Source organism: Rhopalosiphum padi, chromosome 1 (assembly GCF_020882245.1).
Source record: "Rhopalosiphum padi isolate XX-2018 chromosome 1, ASM2088224v1, whole genome shotgun sequence".
Lineage (NCBI taxonomy): Eukaryota > Metazoa > Arthropoda > Insecta > Hemiptera > Aphididae > Rhopalosiphum > Rhopalosiphum padi.
The window spans coordinates 77,737,006-77,753,659 of record NC_083597.1 but is presented as its reverse complement, the minus strand read 5'-3'; the positions used below and the strand labels follow the sequence as shown (position 1 = coordinate 77,753,659).

General features: G+C 26.4%; 1 protein-coding gene across 1 annotated transcript; it reads right to left on the bottom strand.

Moving 5' to 3' along the window:
* Positions 1 to 1,425: 1,425 nt before the first annotated feature.
* Positions 1,426 to 16,086, bottom strand: LOC132917489 (uncharacterized). The gene is made up of 8 exons (XM_060978252.1): positions 15,856 to 16,086; positions 11,015 to 11,165; positions 9,860 to 9,991; positions 7,366 to 7,959; positions 7,050 to 7,240; positions 6,672 to 6,918; positions 5,344 to 5,667; positions 1,426 to 2,429 (listed from the first exon to the last, which is right to left on the bottom strand). The coding sequence occupies exons 1-8, from the start codon at positions 15,901 to 15,903 to the stop codon at positions 2,410 to 2,412; spliced, it is 1,707 nt and encodes a 568-aa protein (XP_060834235.1). The 5' UTR covers positions 15,904 to 16,086; the 3' UTR covers positions 1,426 to 2,409.
* Between the last annotated feature and the right edge of the window lie 568 nt (positions 16,087 to 16,654).

Sequence of the window (16,654 nt, the reverse complement as noted above, 5' to 3'; positions counted from 1 at the left end):
TCCCGTAAACTATATAATTGTTTGTGTTAAAACTTTTTTCTCAGAAATAATCTTAAATTTTGTTTTAAAATAATAATATTAATATGGTCAACAGTAATCTATTTATCCATATACAATCAACGCATAAAACATTAAAACATTCGTATTACAACATATAACGGAATTTTTATTATTTTAATTAACAACACAGGAAACGATTAATTTTGTATTCAATTTTGTAGATTTATGCGTTATAGAATAAATTCACTGTCAGTATCAAGTCGATTTTACAAATTAATCATAAAGAATGTTGAAGAAGTTTGGGGGTATCCGGTTAAGGATTTGGTTCAGTTGATCGTACCGGCCGAGAACTTGGCCCTTTGACATTATCCAATTATTTAACGGTTTTTCGACGAACAGTATCCGTGAACGATGTGCATAGTACACGAATCATTCCCGAAAACTTCAAGGAGTCTTTCACAGTCATCTTTGCGCAGAATAGAATCTATGGAACGACCAGAATCCATAAACAATACGGTAATAAGTTTACGAACATAAAATCGCCGGCAGAATTCTTGCCAAACCTTTCTGACTGGGAACTCTAATACATTATAACCGGTATCGCAGGAAATAGGAATACTCCAATTTACGGCACTTATAACTGGCTGTTAACGCGATTATGATATAAGCACGACGACTTCAATTCGGGACAATTTTATATACTTGGCGAACAGCTCGAGAGCAGCAATATAAAAGTGACAGGATAAGCCTGTGCACGACTCGACTAACTGTATGTAAAATTTAAAATTAATTTTAAAACTTTACTATTTTTAACATATCTAGTTTTATTATTTAATCAAACGTAACAATTTCATCTTTGACGTTCGCAGTCGCTATTCAATTTTTAGTTTTTACCCATGTATAATGTGTACAAGATTGTTGGATTTCTATGTTTCTAATAACTAATAAGAATAAAATATTATGGAAGTATGAAAATAGTTGAAATATAAATCCCGTTTTATTACGAATTCACGAAGTATCATGAAGTATAATCGTTTAATTCAGTTTAAACTGTTTGAATTTCGATTGGCTTAAATTATAGGTTACCTTTATATAATTGAGTTAGTTCGTTTCTAAGTCTCCGTGTCTCATACGTTATAAATTATAACGTGTAGCTTACTAGCATATAATATATCATGATTACAATTTACAAGTAATTTTATATTTTAATTTAGCTATAATACAATTATCAGTATAATAATTATGTGTAAATAAGGTTTCATCTTGAGAAAAAACTATGATAAAAATCTCAATTTAACTATAAATACAGATTAACTTAAAATTAAATTTTAACTATTCTAAAACTTTATTTATCGATACACATGTACAGTATATATCAGTATTCAATTTTAGTATTTATGTATATATATATATAATATTCATATATCCATGCATTGGTAATTTTATTTTAATATTAATATAATATTATTTACATCAATTCGATTCAACAAAATAAATAATTTAGTTAACAAAATAATTTAATTATAATTTTTGTTTAATAGTTACCCGTAGATACATTAAAATATTTTTTTATAGTAAAATAAAATAAATTTATTTCTGTATATATTATTATATATTTATTTAAGAGTTAATAGTTTAGCTTCTTGTATCACTTAACCTGGCATAATGGCATAATACGAATAGCAACATGCAGTTTACAGTTATTAATAATAGTATCAAATTCTGTTTTTATTGTATATCGTATGATAATAGCTTAAAACATTTATATAAATGTGATAATATAGTTATTTCTTATATAGGTACACTAAAGACTAAAGTATGAGTATATTCCATGGGCGTTCATATACTAGAAATAAGAATAAAATAAAATTGGTCATTTTCCCCTTGAAATTTTCTATACACACCCCTTATTGGACGTACACCGTGCATGTATCTATCTACGAAAAAATGTAAAAAAAAAAATAAATAAATTCATTATTATTTATTAGGTATTTATTATTTAGTTATAAATGTATTGTATTATACATTTAGTCTGATTAAATACCTAATCGACAGAATAAAAGTTATTATAGTAAATAACTACCTATAATAATTAATAGACACTATAATTAAATTTGTAATAAAAATAAATAATACAAGTAATACAAAAATATAATAATAAGAATATAATTATTAACACATTAAGTTATAATTAGTTGATGTGTCTAAAAAAAACAAATATATCTTTTTTTTTCAAACTATAAAGATAAAATATTTACAAAATTACACTTGTTCATTGTTGTATTCCATTATGTGCTTAATATTATAGTATACACTATAAAGTATTAATATAATATGTACTGATGAGCATCGTAGTGATCGTACTTTATAATACCATAATATTCTCAAAATAAGAACTTCAATATATTTTTATGAAACTGCAGGGCATTCTAAAACATCAAAAATACAATACCTAGATTAGTTTTTATAAATAACTTACTAAAATAGTGCACTTCTAAATTTATTATCATTAGTGCCATTATAATGATTAATGATAACTGATAAATGTTATGGTTATAAAATGATTTTTTTTTTAAATTTAATAGTCTCTAAATACTCTAATGCTTATATATTATTATAAATTATAATAAATGTTTAGAATTTGGTACTTAGTGTTCTAGTTCACTAATTTTATAATAAACACGGATAACATAATAAGTAATAACATACACAATATAAGTAAGAAATATTCTTATTCTTAAGTGTTTTTTTCAATATGGATAATTATATTAATATTATTTCTTATTAAAATTTGACATAAATTACATAATATACATACCTAATAGATGTATGCGTAAATAATATCAATTAATAATTATATGTACCCATCAATAACCTAAAATTGTTTTTAAGTAAACTATAAGATATTTGTGACGAATTGCGGTTTCTACGTTTTGATGTAAGTAAAAAGAAAAATATTTTGTCAGTATAAATGATATATACGGTGTACTTATAGTACCTACCTACATTTTTAGTTGTAAATGAACGTGAAGAAAAAAACCATTTATAAGTGACAATATAATATCACATATGTAATAAGAAGCTCATACACACAATGAAACCATTTAGAGTGCACTCAAAACAAAACAATGTACCGTGAATAAATAAAATAGAACATGAACCTGTCTGGTTGTCTCGACTAATTTAGTCACGCAAGAAGTCCCAAATGTCACTTTAAGGGTAATGATGCATAATGTTAAAATAAAATTACCTACTTTAAAGTCACCCATTTAATTTAATCCATCCCAATCATAGAAAATGTAACTAAAATCATGGATTTGCTGTCTTACCGAATTCAAAGAACTTCAGCTGCTGACAAGTGATAATTATTACTCTTTAGGTTATCTGTCATAAACTATTTTACACTGATTTACATAATATAATACAATATATTATACTTTATTTACATTAAAGATTTGTGATATTAATAATTTTAAAACTACGATAAAGTTTATTAGCTTATAGTGTTTATACTATATACGGGGTCAAGTGTTAAATCTTTCCAATCAAGGTTTTGAAAAATTTTCACGTGCCCTAAGGAAATTAAATTTTCTAAAGATAAAAATAAAGCACATCTTATTTTTTGTAATTATAATTTTTAAAATGTATATAATTTGTTTCTTTGAATTTCTTATAACAGTTATAAACAAAACTTTATAAATAGCATAATTTTTAATAATTTCAATTTTTTCACGTGCCATTGAAATTTGATCAACGTGGCACGCGTGCCGTAGGTTCGCCACCCCTGCTATATATCGTAGTCCGTCGTTCGTGGGCAACCGTGAAACAAAGAAACTAGCGCAAAAAGTTTACAAGTTTACACCGTGGTCTAAAAAATACGCTATGGTTCTATACTTGCGTCCTATAGTTTCGATATTTACGAACACCATTCATATGCTTTATGCTCATGACTCGCGAGTAGAAAATCATACAATTTCCTATTAATTAGAGTGATCAGTCAAGGGAAATATGATGGTTACGGCGATCCGTCCGATTATCGATTTAACCATTTTCACGCCACAAATGCGTGTTAGGTATAGTACCTAATGGTCCTAATGTATTAGACATTAGTGTATGGTGCGACGAATCTCTACTAAAAGTCGTATATGTACATATATTTTTGAGTTTATCACTTTAAGTCCGACGAAACACGTCATTCGATTTCAAAGGATTTCTACGTTCCGAAAACGGTGCATCAAGATAAAATGACACATGAGTGATCAGTTACCTATAATATTGTTTCCAGAGTTCTGTATTTATGTTAAGAATAAACTCTTCAAATGTTATTTAGAGTTTATTGAATTTAAATGTGTATGTACTATGTATATTTTAAATAGATTTTTATACTTCAAGTAAAATCTCGGTAAAATAAGCATATTATATGTTCTGTCCAATATTATTCTATATTAATATATATTATAGATATATGTATATTGTGTAGCACATAATATGTCATGTGTACTAGATCTGTCGCGGTATTTCATCAGTGGTATAGTTGAATAAAATGACTAGGTACAAATGGTTTTAAAATAACCAAATTAACAATATCAAATAAATAACCAAATTTAATAGCGAATTGTTATTATTAAATTCTAATTTGTATTTATCGCAGACTGTGCGTATAACACATTTTATGTACAGTTTCCTATTGATTGCAGTATCTAAAGAAAATGTACCTATATACAATAGGGATTACTTATAAGCATATGTTATTTGTACCGATGAATAATTTCTTAGAGTTTTATATAATTTTCTAAACGACTTTAACGCTCGTAATTCTAATAATTTTTCGATTTTACGGTTAAATCAATTCATTCTATAAGATTTCTTTTATAATTTGACTCGAATCGTATTATTTGTAACGCGATTAAACCAATACTGGTTTAAATATGATAAAACTCATAATGTTATTTGGCGTGTATAGGTAGAAGGCGTCACGCTGTACGACTCGATTACAATTAAATATACGATTTTAGCGTAGACATAACGCCGCTGCGTGTCCTAATTTTATTAAACGTTAAACACCTACCAACTCGTCCGCTGCTGCAATTTGTCGGCAAGATCGGAGCATCGCTTAGACACGGTTACCGTTATATAGTTGGAATATTCTTCACTCCTCCGCGACACGATATATAATATTATGTACTCTGGCGACATTACAGCGTTCTAACATAGCGGTAGTAGATTACCGACCCGCGAGCCACCTATCGCTTAACTTTCTACCCATAACTACCCACCTACCTACGGCACAGGGCAATTACCTACGATAATATAGTATACGCCGAGATTACTATTTGCACTTACTGCATACGGAACAGCCTGATTCGTCCGACCCGTCGCCGCATCCGTCGCGACCGGAACACAGCACGGCGGTCGATCGGCACCTGCCGTTCCTACACCGGAAAGGGCATTCGGCCGGACTGTGCCGGTAAGCGCCGCGGACCCGGGTCAACGGCTGCGGGGGACGCGCGACGGACGTCCTGTTGCCGACCGTCATCGGTGCACCGCCGCCGCCGCACAGGCCTTCCAACTCGTCCGATTTGTCGGCGCACGTCACGACCGCGTTGCATAACTCGTACTCCGGTAGACACTGACCGTCGCCGCACTGGAACGTATACGCCGGACACCCTATAAAAACGTTAAAAAGATCGACGAATATTGCCGTTATGAATTGTTCGTTTTGCAGCGCACGTATACAGTTTAAGGCTACTTTAATAATATATAGGAAGTTATATAGGTACTTATTACTTACATATGATAATAATGATAATAACTTATACTTATCTACATAATGTTATATGTTTATGTATATTTAACCAAACTAGGCATAACCAGGGAAAAATCACAACTGGCTACAGGTAATTATACATTGGTAAGCAGTATTAGGCTTATATTATAATACTAAAATAATTAGTATGGTTATAAAATGAATAAATTAAATGACACAGTTTTATCCTGTACATAAGTATGATACATTTTTTCTTTGAGGGAGTCGAAACCACTTTGATTGATGGAATTTGTCAAAATCACGAAAAATTGAAACTTGTTTGCACTCATAAATAGTTGGAGATGGATTTATTATTTTATTATTATACTTAAGGTTTGAAATTGTAATAATACAAGATTTCATATAAGTTTTTATTACAAAATTTAAAAAAAAATTCATTCATTTTTATGAAAATTTAAATTTCTCAAAATTATAAATTATTTATAGACATGTGGATTGATATACCGCCTCCATTAAGAATCGTTGTTCATCATAATATATGTAAGTATTATATAATAATTGAATTCAAATTTAACCCGTCTATTACAGTGGTCATTGCCACTCAATGCCAATATCGAGGTGCACTTTATATCGATTATACACCAGAACGATCACCTATTTGTTTTTTATTTATGTATACAACTACATTTTTAAACTCAAATGTTTCCATTTTCAATCTGGATTTACTCTCCTCTTCAAAAATTTACACAATTGTTGATTTCTGTGTAAATATTATAGAATTGTAATTAATATGTACAACTACATTTTAAATTGTTTGTTTACATAGTAAAAGTGTAAAAAATAATGATCAATTTTATTTATGTACTACAATCAAAAATTACTTATAATTATTATATTATATTACCTTTATGTTCAATGGTGTTGCAGCCTTCTTCATCGTCACCAAATGGACAATTTTTTACACCATCACATCGAGTTGATCTAGAAACACATAAATTTCTGAGGCCTTTTCCAGACCGGCAGGCAAACGTGGTACTTGGACATTGCTGATTACCCGAACATTCTTCATCTGAATTATCGTCTTCTCCGCAATCACCTGTTCGGCCATCGCATACAAAGAACCAACTAATGCATTTACCACTAGATCGGCACTAAAAAATATCATTAATTAAATTCTCAACATTTTAATTATTTAAATATTTTAAACTATTTTTGTTTATAATAAATAAATATTATTGTATTGGCAATATAAATTTGGCATATTTCGATCAAATTTACTTACTTGGAATGTATTCTGTAAGCAGCCTCGATTTTTTGCTGTACACTGATCAATTGTCTTATTGTTTGGTAGACAATCACAAATTCCATGCAAGCATCTTGAATTTTCATCATTTCGCATACACTGTGCATCGCTAACACACGGAAATCCTAGACTAATACGTCGTTTGGGTTCTCCCTTTCTTAACATAATACCTAAAATTACACAAATAAAGACATTTTATTATTATTTTTTAAATACTCGAATTTCCGTACTTAGGATGAGAATATAGGTATTATATATAATATATATGCAAATAAAATCCGGATTCCAGAATTACCTGTATTACTGATTGGTTTCTTATGTAATTTTGTAGATGAATTATTAAAAATTATTTGGCTTTTATTTTGTGAATCTTTTATTGGACTTTTTAGGTAAATTTTGATTGGTGGCGGCGTAGGTACTACAGAAAATTGAGGCTTAAATGTAATGTTCTTCGATGCAACTGTTGTGTAGTTGAGAGAAATTACTGATGACTGAGTGTTTGTCACCGGAATAGCAGTAAATTGTATACTATTATTCGTTAAATTTGTTTTGATAATGGGCCGTTTTAAAGGAGGCATTTGTGGTTTATTGACTGGTCGTAATGGCTTAATTGTTGAGGTAGTTGTTGTGAGTCGTTGATCATTCGTTTGCCAAGGTCGTTTTTGGTACGGCACTTTTTTCTTTAAATCTGGCTTACTAAATGGGTATTTAAATGCTGCATTATTAGGTTTAGCTAAAGTGGAATCTTGTCCTCTGTATATACAGTCCTTGGAAGCAGAATTGCATATGCAAAAACCAAAAACACCAGGTATGGTAAACTCGCATCGGTTATTTTCATCCGACAGTGCGCAATGAGTATCACTATAACACACTTCTCCCAGTTTGGCAGCTGTGAAGAATATTAACAACATGTTATAATATTAGGATAATATAATATATTATGACAGTTAATTACATTAATATTATTGTAATTTTATTGAATAATCAAATATTTCAATTTATTTTTAAATTAATAATAATATATTTTTTCTATAATTATTTTACACTTATTTATTTAATTTTGTAAAATAACTTTTATTAATATAACTATTATTCAAGTCTGCGGGTTATTCATTATTAATTTATTAGTTGAATATGTTTTATTAGTAAAAGGTAAAAAAGACGAATAGCAATAATTTTTCATTAGCGAAAAATAACATTAATAATAAAAGGTTATGGTTTTTCTTTTTTGGATTTTATACTATTTTGGTCATATTTAGGTATGGATAAGATTTGAAATGTTCACAAAATATTCTCATATTTAATGACTGAAAAATTGGTTAATGTCCAATTATATATTTATACTTAAATTAATTTTTTTTCAAGTAACCTATACAAAATACAAATAAACATATAATAATAGTAATATAATAACAATACATAAGAAAAAAAATATCCAATATAATGATGTAATACGTTATAAATGTATACATTGAGTATTGAATAACGTTTATATATGTATGGTATATATATTTTCGTTTACTACTAACACTAGTACTTAAATCGTACGGTGTTTAATATGGAAAATACATCTAAAATATGGTCCAAGCAGGATGTCCCACAATAGCATTCCTTTAATCTGAACCATATCGGCGAGGAAATTTTTTTTAAATCGATGTATAATAGAATCTGGCGAACCAAATTGTATTATACATAATACTGATGGTTTAAGGCGTTTAAGCTGTAAATATACTTTTCATCGGACTATACTAATAAGAGTTTATTGCACTTTGAATTTAAATTTGTGGCGAAAAAATATTGGTCTATAGATGTAGATATATATTATATACCATTTTTCCTTTCAATAAAAATATAATAATTTAAATCCCTTCACGTGTAATAGAATAACACACACAGCTATCAAGAACAATATAAAGTCTGGTGTAATAGGTATTCTATAACAATGACCTCCAATAATCCGTATGCGTACGCGTGTATGTATAATGTAGATACCTATTACACACCTGGAACGTTTGAGTGTTATTATTTTTTTCTTGACATGGATCTACAAACTGTTATGTATTATGAAAGCATCATATTAAATGAAAACTAACGGGTTCCTGTATGGCTGTATGTTAATGAACGACGTCAATGAACCAAAGGATCAGGGAAATTGTAGTATACGTTTTTCACTTGAATGAATTATTTCTATATTTACAGTATGGGAACTAGTACCAACGTTTATAATATGATAATCTTTATTGTTTTAAAATGACGCACGTAATTATTAATTTAGCTCCATACGAATACTAAATAAATAAAATTGCGTGTTGTAATATGAGAATTGAATTTTAACAATGTCTTCTTAAATATCTGTCTAATATATTAAAATTGATATAACTTAATCGAGTATTATAATTTATAATAGTCTCCTTATAATATAATGTATAGTCCTTTTTTTCCCGTACAGACGTAATGTTTGTTAACAAATTTTATTTAATTTTTAGTCCTTACATTAAACTTCAATTTACATTTTTTAATAAGATATTTACATGTATGGTTAAGTCAGTATTTTTAGTTTTTAACAATTTATTTTTAAAGTATAAATTATAACCCTTATTTGTCAAGTTATTTTTAATAAATTTGAATGATACATCTAAATTTGTACTTTTACGTAAGTTATTCTATATAAATAGTATCTTATTATTACACATGACTATAATTTAATTTGTATTCGTAGGTATAATTATCATAATATTATCACACAATTGCATATATATTAATATTAATTATTAAATAATATTACTTACGAGATAAACATGTATGTCTTCGATACTGCCAGAATTTCGATTCACACTCACATACGTTATCAAGACATCTACTATTAGCTACTTTCAATGAACATTGCTCATCTACAACACACTCAAATCCTAAAAGTGTAGCTGTAAATTCAAAAGTATTAAATTAAAATCAATAACGATAACTTTTATTTTTAATTGGACTACTTTTGGATAACATAATAGAAATTAGGTCCTCCAAATAATTCGTAACGTATAGTAGGTATATATATATGTTTCAATAGTATATAATAATAATTTAATTATCCAATGAGGATATTGTGCCTGGGGCTTTTATGAAAGGCGCCATGATATAACGGACAATACTAGATTTTATTACTTCTGAACAATAAGTATGTTTCTGTTCCAGATTTTATCATCTGAACGTAAATCGCTCTAAAAAACTCAATGATAATAAACATTAAGTATAATGTTATATTTAGGTATATTTATGTTTATATTTCCGAAATTTAATATAGTGCAAAGGTTTACATTACGAAGCCATTTTCAATTTTCATTTTTTTACATCTAATATTTACATAAATTATTTAAGATATAATACCCAATAAGGTTTTTAAAATGTATACAACTGAAATTATGTATTTATTAAGTAATAGTAGTAATAAACATACGCATTATTTTAAGAAAGAGAACCCTATTGGCTATTATATCATTAAAATATAATTAAAATATACAAATTAAATAACTAGTATAATTATATTGTAAATTTAAATTCATCCAACTTATAAAACTTAATATTATTATAGCAATCACTAATTTTGTTTCTCATTATTTTATTCGATTGTAATAGTTTTTAATATAATATTGAACAAATACATAAATTGTTTAATGTAACTTTAAAATCACAATGGTAAATATTTTTTAAAGCATAAAAATATTTGGCTTATTATTAGGATATCATATTATAATAATTTCTATTTCTAAACTCTAAGTTGATTGTATTTTAGACTATATAAGTACAACGTATTAGGAATACTTGTGGTTTCTTGATATTCCAATTAAATAATTAATATCTTAGATTTTAATAAGTTCAAATTTAGTAATATTTAAAATCAACTAAAAAAAATATCAATTAATAATGTAAAAACATGACTTATAGTAACTTACACTGTAAACATGTATTGTTCACTCGTGCATAGTAAGGTAAACAAGAACAAATTCCAGTCTCCTGGTGACATTTGCTAAATCCTGTGTCACAATCTTGATTAGTAAGACACATTTCACCTAATTTTACTCCGAGTATTTGTCCAGGAAAATTCTATAAATAACAAATTTTAAAATTTAATTAATTTTTTTATTTTTAAAGTTTTTCAAACAGTCACAATAATTGAACATAATATGATGTACAAATACTAATGTTTTTACTATATTTAAATAAAAATCTACATGCTTAATATTGTACTTTTATCCGGGAAATATCCTAGTCACGATGTTGTTTTTAAAGAATAATAATTTTAAATAGTAATGATTATTATTGATATTTATACTTAGAATTGGTGAAAATACAGTTATTTATCCACCTACTTTAAAAATATAAGAAATATAATTTTTAATATACCACATGTCCACATTTATGAATAAATAAGTGACTGTCTTTAATCAAATTTAACCATAAAATGTACATAATATACGCTATGAGTTGCAAATAGTAAGAATAATGACTTTATTAGTTATTGTTACGATTTACGAACCATCTTGTTCTTGTTAATATAGTATAACGTTTAACTATATATACATAAAATGTACATAACAATTGTTCTGTCTATTTAGATCACATTCTTCCGTGTACATGTTAAAAATTTAAACGAAAGTGTCAACATAAGTAAATAAAATAATATAAGCTATAACAAGAAAAAATATCGTTCAGAATGAAATGTGAATACGACTGAGAGAATATAATATGTCTACACATAAATACCGTACAATATAATATATATATTATATGTGTGGTATTTCAAAAAATGTATATAATATAGGTATATATTTTATTATTATATGTGTGATACTATAATTTGTATGACAAGTATAAGTAGTTGAAAAAATTGTGAAAATATCAGTAACAAATCAATTTAATAAAAATTATAAAAGTAAAAGTATGTTTAACAATAGAATAAATGGTGTAGTTTTTCAATATTTTTACCATGAAGTGTAACTTCAAAAATCTATAACCATTGTGTACATATTAAAATGGAAGACTAAAGACCCCCTAAACACATTAAGCTCTAGTAAAGCATAAATAAATAATATAATATATATATATAAATTATACGAGTAAATTAGAGAACATTTTCGTAAGATAAATGAATAAGATTTGTTTTAAAAAACTAAACATATCCATATGTTAAAACTTTTGAAAAACTTCAAACTGAATTACAGCTGTTCAATAGACTATTACTATCATATTCGAAAACGAGATTATTTACGCCTTTACATATTATTATTATGTATCACAAAAAATGTGGTTACGCATTGTAACATCACATGTGCACCGTCACTCAACAAACATAAATCGAATAATAAGAATCTTACTTTGTGTATTACCATTCTCACATTTCTCACGTAATACCGTATTTTAGCGGGAAAGTCTTATTCGCTCATACACTGACGTCCAACTTATGCCGTTACACCCATACAATGTTATATAGTTTTAGCCAGTTCGAAATCGTGTTTTTTTTTTAGTTTAAATCAATTTTATGAATAATATTTTAACAATACAACAATGAATTTATAATATGTTGGGCAAAAATATTATAATATAAAAGGTACTACTTATTACGATGATCTGGTTTTTATGGATTCTAAAAGACGTGGAGTTATTTTACAGTTAACACCAATAATTAAGAATTAAACATAATAATAAACAAGCATGCGCCATAAACTCATATCTAATAAATAGTAATAACACCAAATAAATAATAAATAATATAATATAACAGTTGATAAATCAATACATTTTACAAAACCTATATAATATGATTTAATAAAATATCAGTTTGATCAATTGTATATATAAAATACATATATAATAATTAATTGTAAAAATATGTGATTTTCCGCAAGCCTATTCAATGTCTAATATATTTTTGTCGCGTCATTGTCACGTTTCAGCGTTTGATCTATTTGTTACAGAAATGGTCTAGTCAGAGACAGACGATACCGTCAAGTGTCTGGTCGAAATTTAATTTGACAAAAAAAAAAAGTAAAATGTAACGTTTACCAGTTTGTCCTAGTCTTCGTCTACCAGCCGTCTACGATTCACAATAACCGAATATAAGATTAAAAGATATTTATTAAATGGTACAACCATCAATCATTATTATTATATTTATTATTCTATTATATAGCAGTTGCGTGTTTAAGTATAGATATATTCAATTATAGACTATATCAATAGAAATAGATAGAAATTAAAGAACAGCAAATATATCAAAATTAAGTTTAACTATTGTAATACTAATTCAATTTAACTCGAATCAAAACCATATAGGTACCTATATAATTAAAAAAAAATTAATCATTTATATATAAATGATTGATATTAGAAAATCGATAAAATATAGACACCAGCTAAACCTTTGTCAGAAAACTATTATATTTATAAATATAGTATAAACTATAAATATTAAATGCAATTCAATAATTATATTCTACACTTATAGGTATAGTATATTGTGTAAAAAGTAAACGTAAAATATGATTATATAGTATTACAGTATTTTAGTGAGTATATAATATTGGCATATTACGATAATTTACAGATAAAATAAGAAAAATATGTGATATAATCAAAATAAATCCAAGGACAAAATATCTTGTACTAAAATCCAGGGTTAAAATAATAACTAACGGATAGACCAAAATAGTTATTTAACTTAAAAAATTAAAAATAGCCTGTTTGAAAAAAAATATTTATAATAATATTATACCTGAGTATAATGGCTATTGGCTATCTATAGCAACATGATGTAAATAAAAATAATAAAATAATTATATTGAAAATTTACATTTTTCTATCATTAAAAAAATAAAATAATAATATGATTGTCGATAATATATTACCTATAGTAGATTACAAAAATAATGAAAGAACACTAAATAACGTTTAGCCTATTTGTCATTAAGATAGATAGGTACTCAAGACGAAGTAGACAAAGTAGTATTTTAAGTTTTTCTTGCATCTTTAAATATTTATTTTGGTTTTTTCGTGAATTTTGATCTAACGTACCCAACTATCTTTGGCTAATTTTTGTTTCGTAATCGTAAATTCATCTGGATTATTTTTTATTAGTGCTTAAATACTTTGATGGTTATTTATTACCTACAAAATAACGCATAAGTATTGGGTAGCCAAAAAAGAATCAATCGATATAGTATTTATTATATAATTTATAATTATTGATACCTACTTGGCAATCGTTTAAAAATGTAATGTTTTTTAAATGCAAAAATAATATTGTAATCATTGTTAATATCTCATAGTTGTTTTAAATTTTTTTTAACCCTAAATATTTTATCCGTTGGATATTTTGTTCTTTGATATTTTATCCCAATACCATTTTTATTTTTTATAGTATAATTTTAGATAAAACTGACGTATTTCAAGAAGTTTTAAAATATAAATAAACAATTCGAAAATATATAATACGTACTGAATTAGAAGTGCATCATTAATTTTAGAATGTGGACAATAGTAATGACCTACGAGTTTGTGATATGAATCTATGATGTTTATTAAAATATTTTCTTCACGCTGCAGTAAGCAAGTATAAACTGATTTTATGGAGTTAAAAAACAATTTAACAAGGCAGTATATTAGCTTCTAAAATAAATTTTGTTAACAAATAATGGGTTAAATCAAATAATATGTGGTTAGTTTATTTTTTATTATTAGAGTGCTCTACTCTTAAAAAACTATCATTCATCATCACTAAATATGTCTAAGATCAAGTTATCCATTGGGTCATGTTGTTTAAATTATATAAATATGAAGGTAGAAGGTACCTACCAGACTCTAAATATGCCTTTGTCCAGTATGAATAGTTAGGTTTAAGTACTTACTACAAATCCATTCGTGCTTGAAGGCTACCTATGGAATACCATTTCTTATTCTCTTTTTATAATCTCTACTACCTATATAATTTATTGGAGTCATCATAATAGTTTATTCTCTAGTACCCTTAAGTAGCCAGATAGGTACAAATGTGTATAATTAATCCTCCATCATCACTAATCTTACACTACATTTTCTACTTGACAAATTGTCTCACCAATGAAAACACGCATTGAATAATTAATTTTTAACATAGTCCTTTTATAATCATTTTACTATTTTCATAAATTCGTAACAGCATCTGCATAACATATTTATTGATAAGCACATTTAATGGGTATTTTTATTTAACAATTTGTTTTTAACTCAAATTCTTTAGTATAACTATAGGTACATAAATTAATGACTAATAATAAAATTAAAATTCGACTAATGATTGTATGATTTTAACTATAAATTCTATGAATTCACACATGAGTTATGTATTTATTTAAAATATATTATTCAAGTTGAAGTTCCTGATATTTCCACAAAGTCAAAAATTACAAAATGTGATGACTGACTTTAATGACATATTTTTCGTTTAGTGAGGATTATTAATTTTTTTATATTTATTTATAAAAATAACACTATAGAAACTTACATGGCTATATCAAATATAATAATGAAATTCATATTTATATAACCAAGTTTCCTGTAATCCAATTTCCAAATAATATCAATAACAGAAATAACTCTATTAAAATAATACTATAGGTACTCACATTTAATTTATTTAATAATGTTTGAAATCAATTAACTATGTACAAACTTAAATTTACATAAACTTTTTATGTATTTTGATTACTAGGTATACATTTTAATTTATAATTTATGTATTTTATTTCAATCGACTTACTTTTATTACCATAATGAAACAAAAAATCTTGAAGAAATTTAAAATCATTTTATTCAAATTTTGTTGAACCAAAATTGTTTAGGTATATGATTTTTATTAATACTTCTAAAATTTTAATGAACTATATAAATGAATTTATAATATTAACACGAGTTTTTTGAGACGTTATCGTAAAGTGTAAAACTATAGAGATATAAGACATAGTTTGTAAATACTACGACCCATTCGGTCGCGCACAACACACTGTTCAGTCAAAAAAACTGATCACAACCTAAGAAGCCTGTGTGACATTCTATCATCCCCACCGAATTTTCATTACAACGTTCATACTGTTTTCTCTTGAGAACAGTAATAAGTATCTTCAAAATAGAATATTGTTTTTTTATAGTTTTATCACACTCTGACTCTGGAAATATCTGTATGGATAAAACTACATAAGTAATAAATTATACTTTAATATCAACATTAAATTTATGCAGACATGACTTAAAAAAGTTATAAGCCCAGTTATTCCTTCCAAATTAATAATAAAGTTTGAATAAACAATTTTAAGAGTGTGGGTAAACGACATTCTTTAAAATCATCCTACGAATAAACATGAAAAATGAAGAGGACTGTTTATACAATTGAATATTTTACACTTTTAGTACCTACAAAATATTAAAAAAAATCAAATGTTTATTATTTAACAGGTATTTATTACTTACATAACAAGATAAAATACATAAATTATATTATAATTTATTGTATTCTCCACTTTAATACAATTTAAAAATCCAATTGAATTAAAATAAAATAA

Coding starts and splice junctions, on each gene's coding strand:
- LOC132917489 (XM_060978252.1), bottom strand. CDS start 15,903: ATGATTTTAAATTTCTTCAAGATTTTTTGTTTCATTATGGTAATAAAA. Junction 11,166..15,855: donor GTTTCATTATGGTAATAAAA/GTAAGTCGATTG, acceptor TGTTATTTATAG/AATTTTCCTGGACAAATACT. Junction 6,919..7,049: donor GCTTACAGAATACATTCCAA/GTAAGTAAATTT, acceptor GATATTTTTTAG/TGCCGATCTAGTGGTAAATG.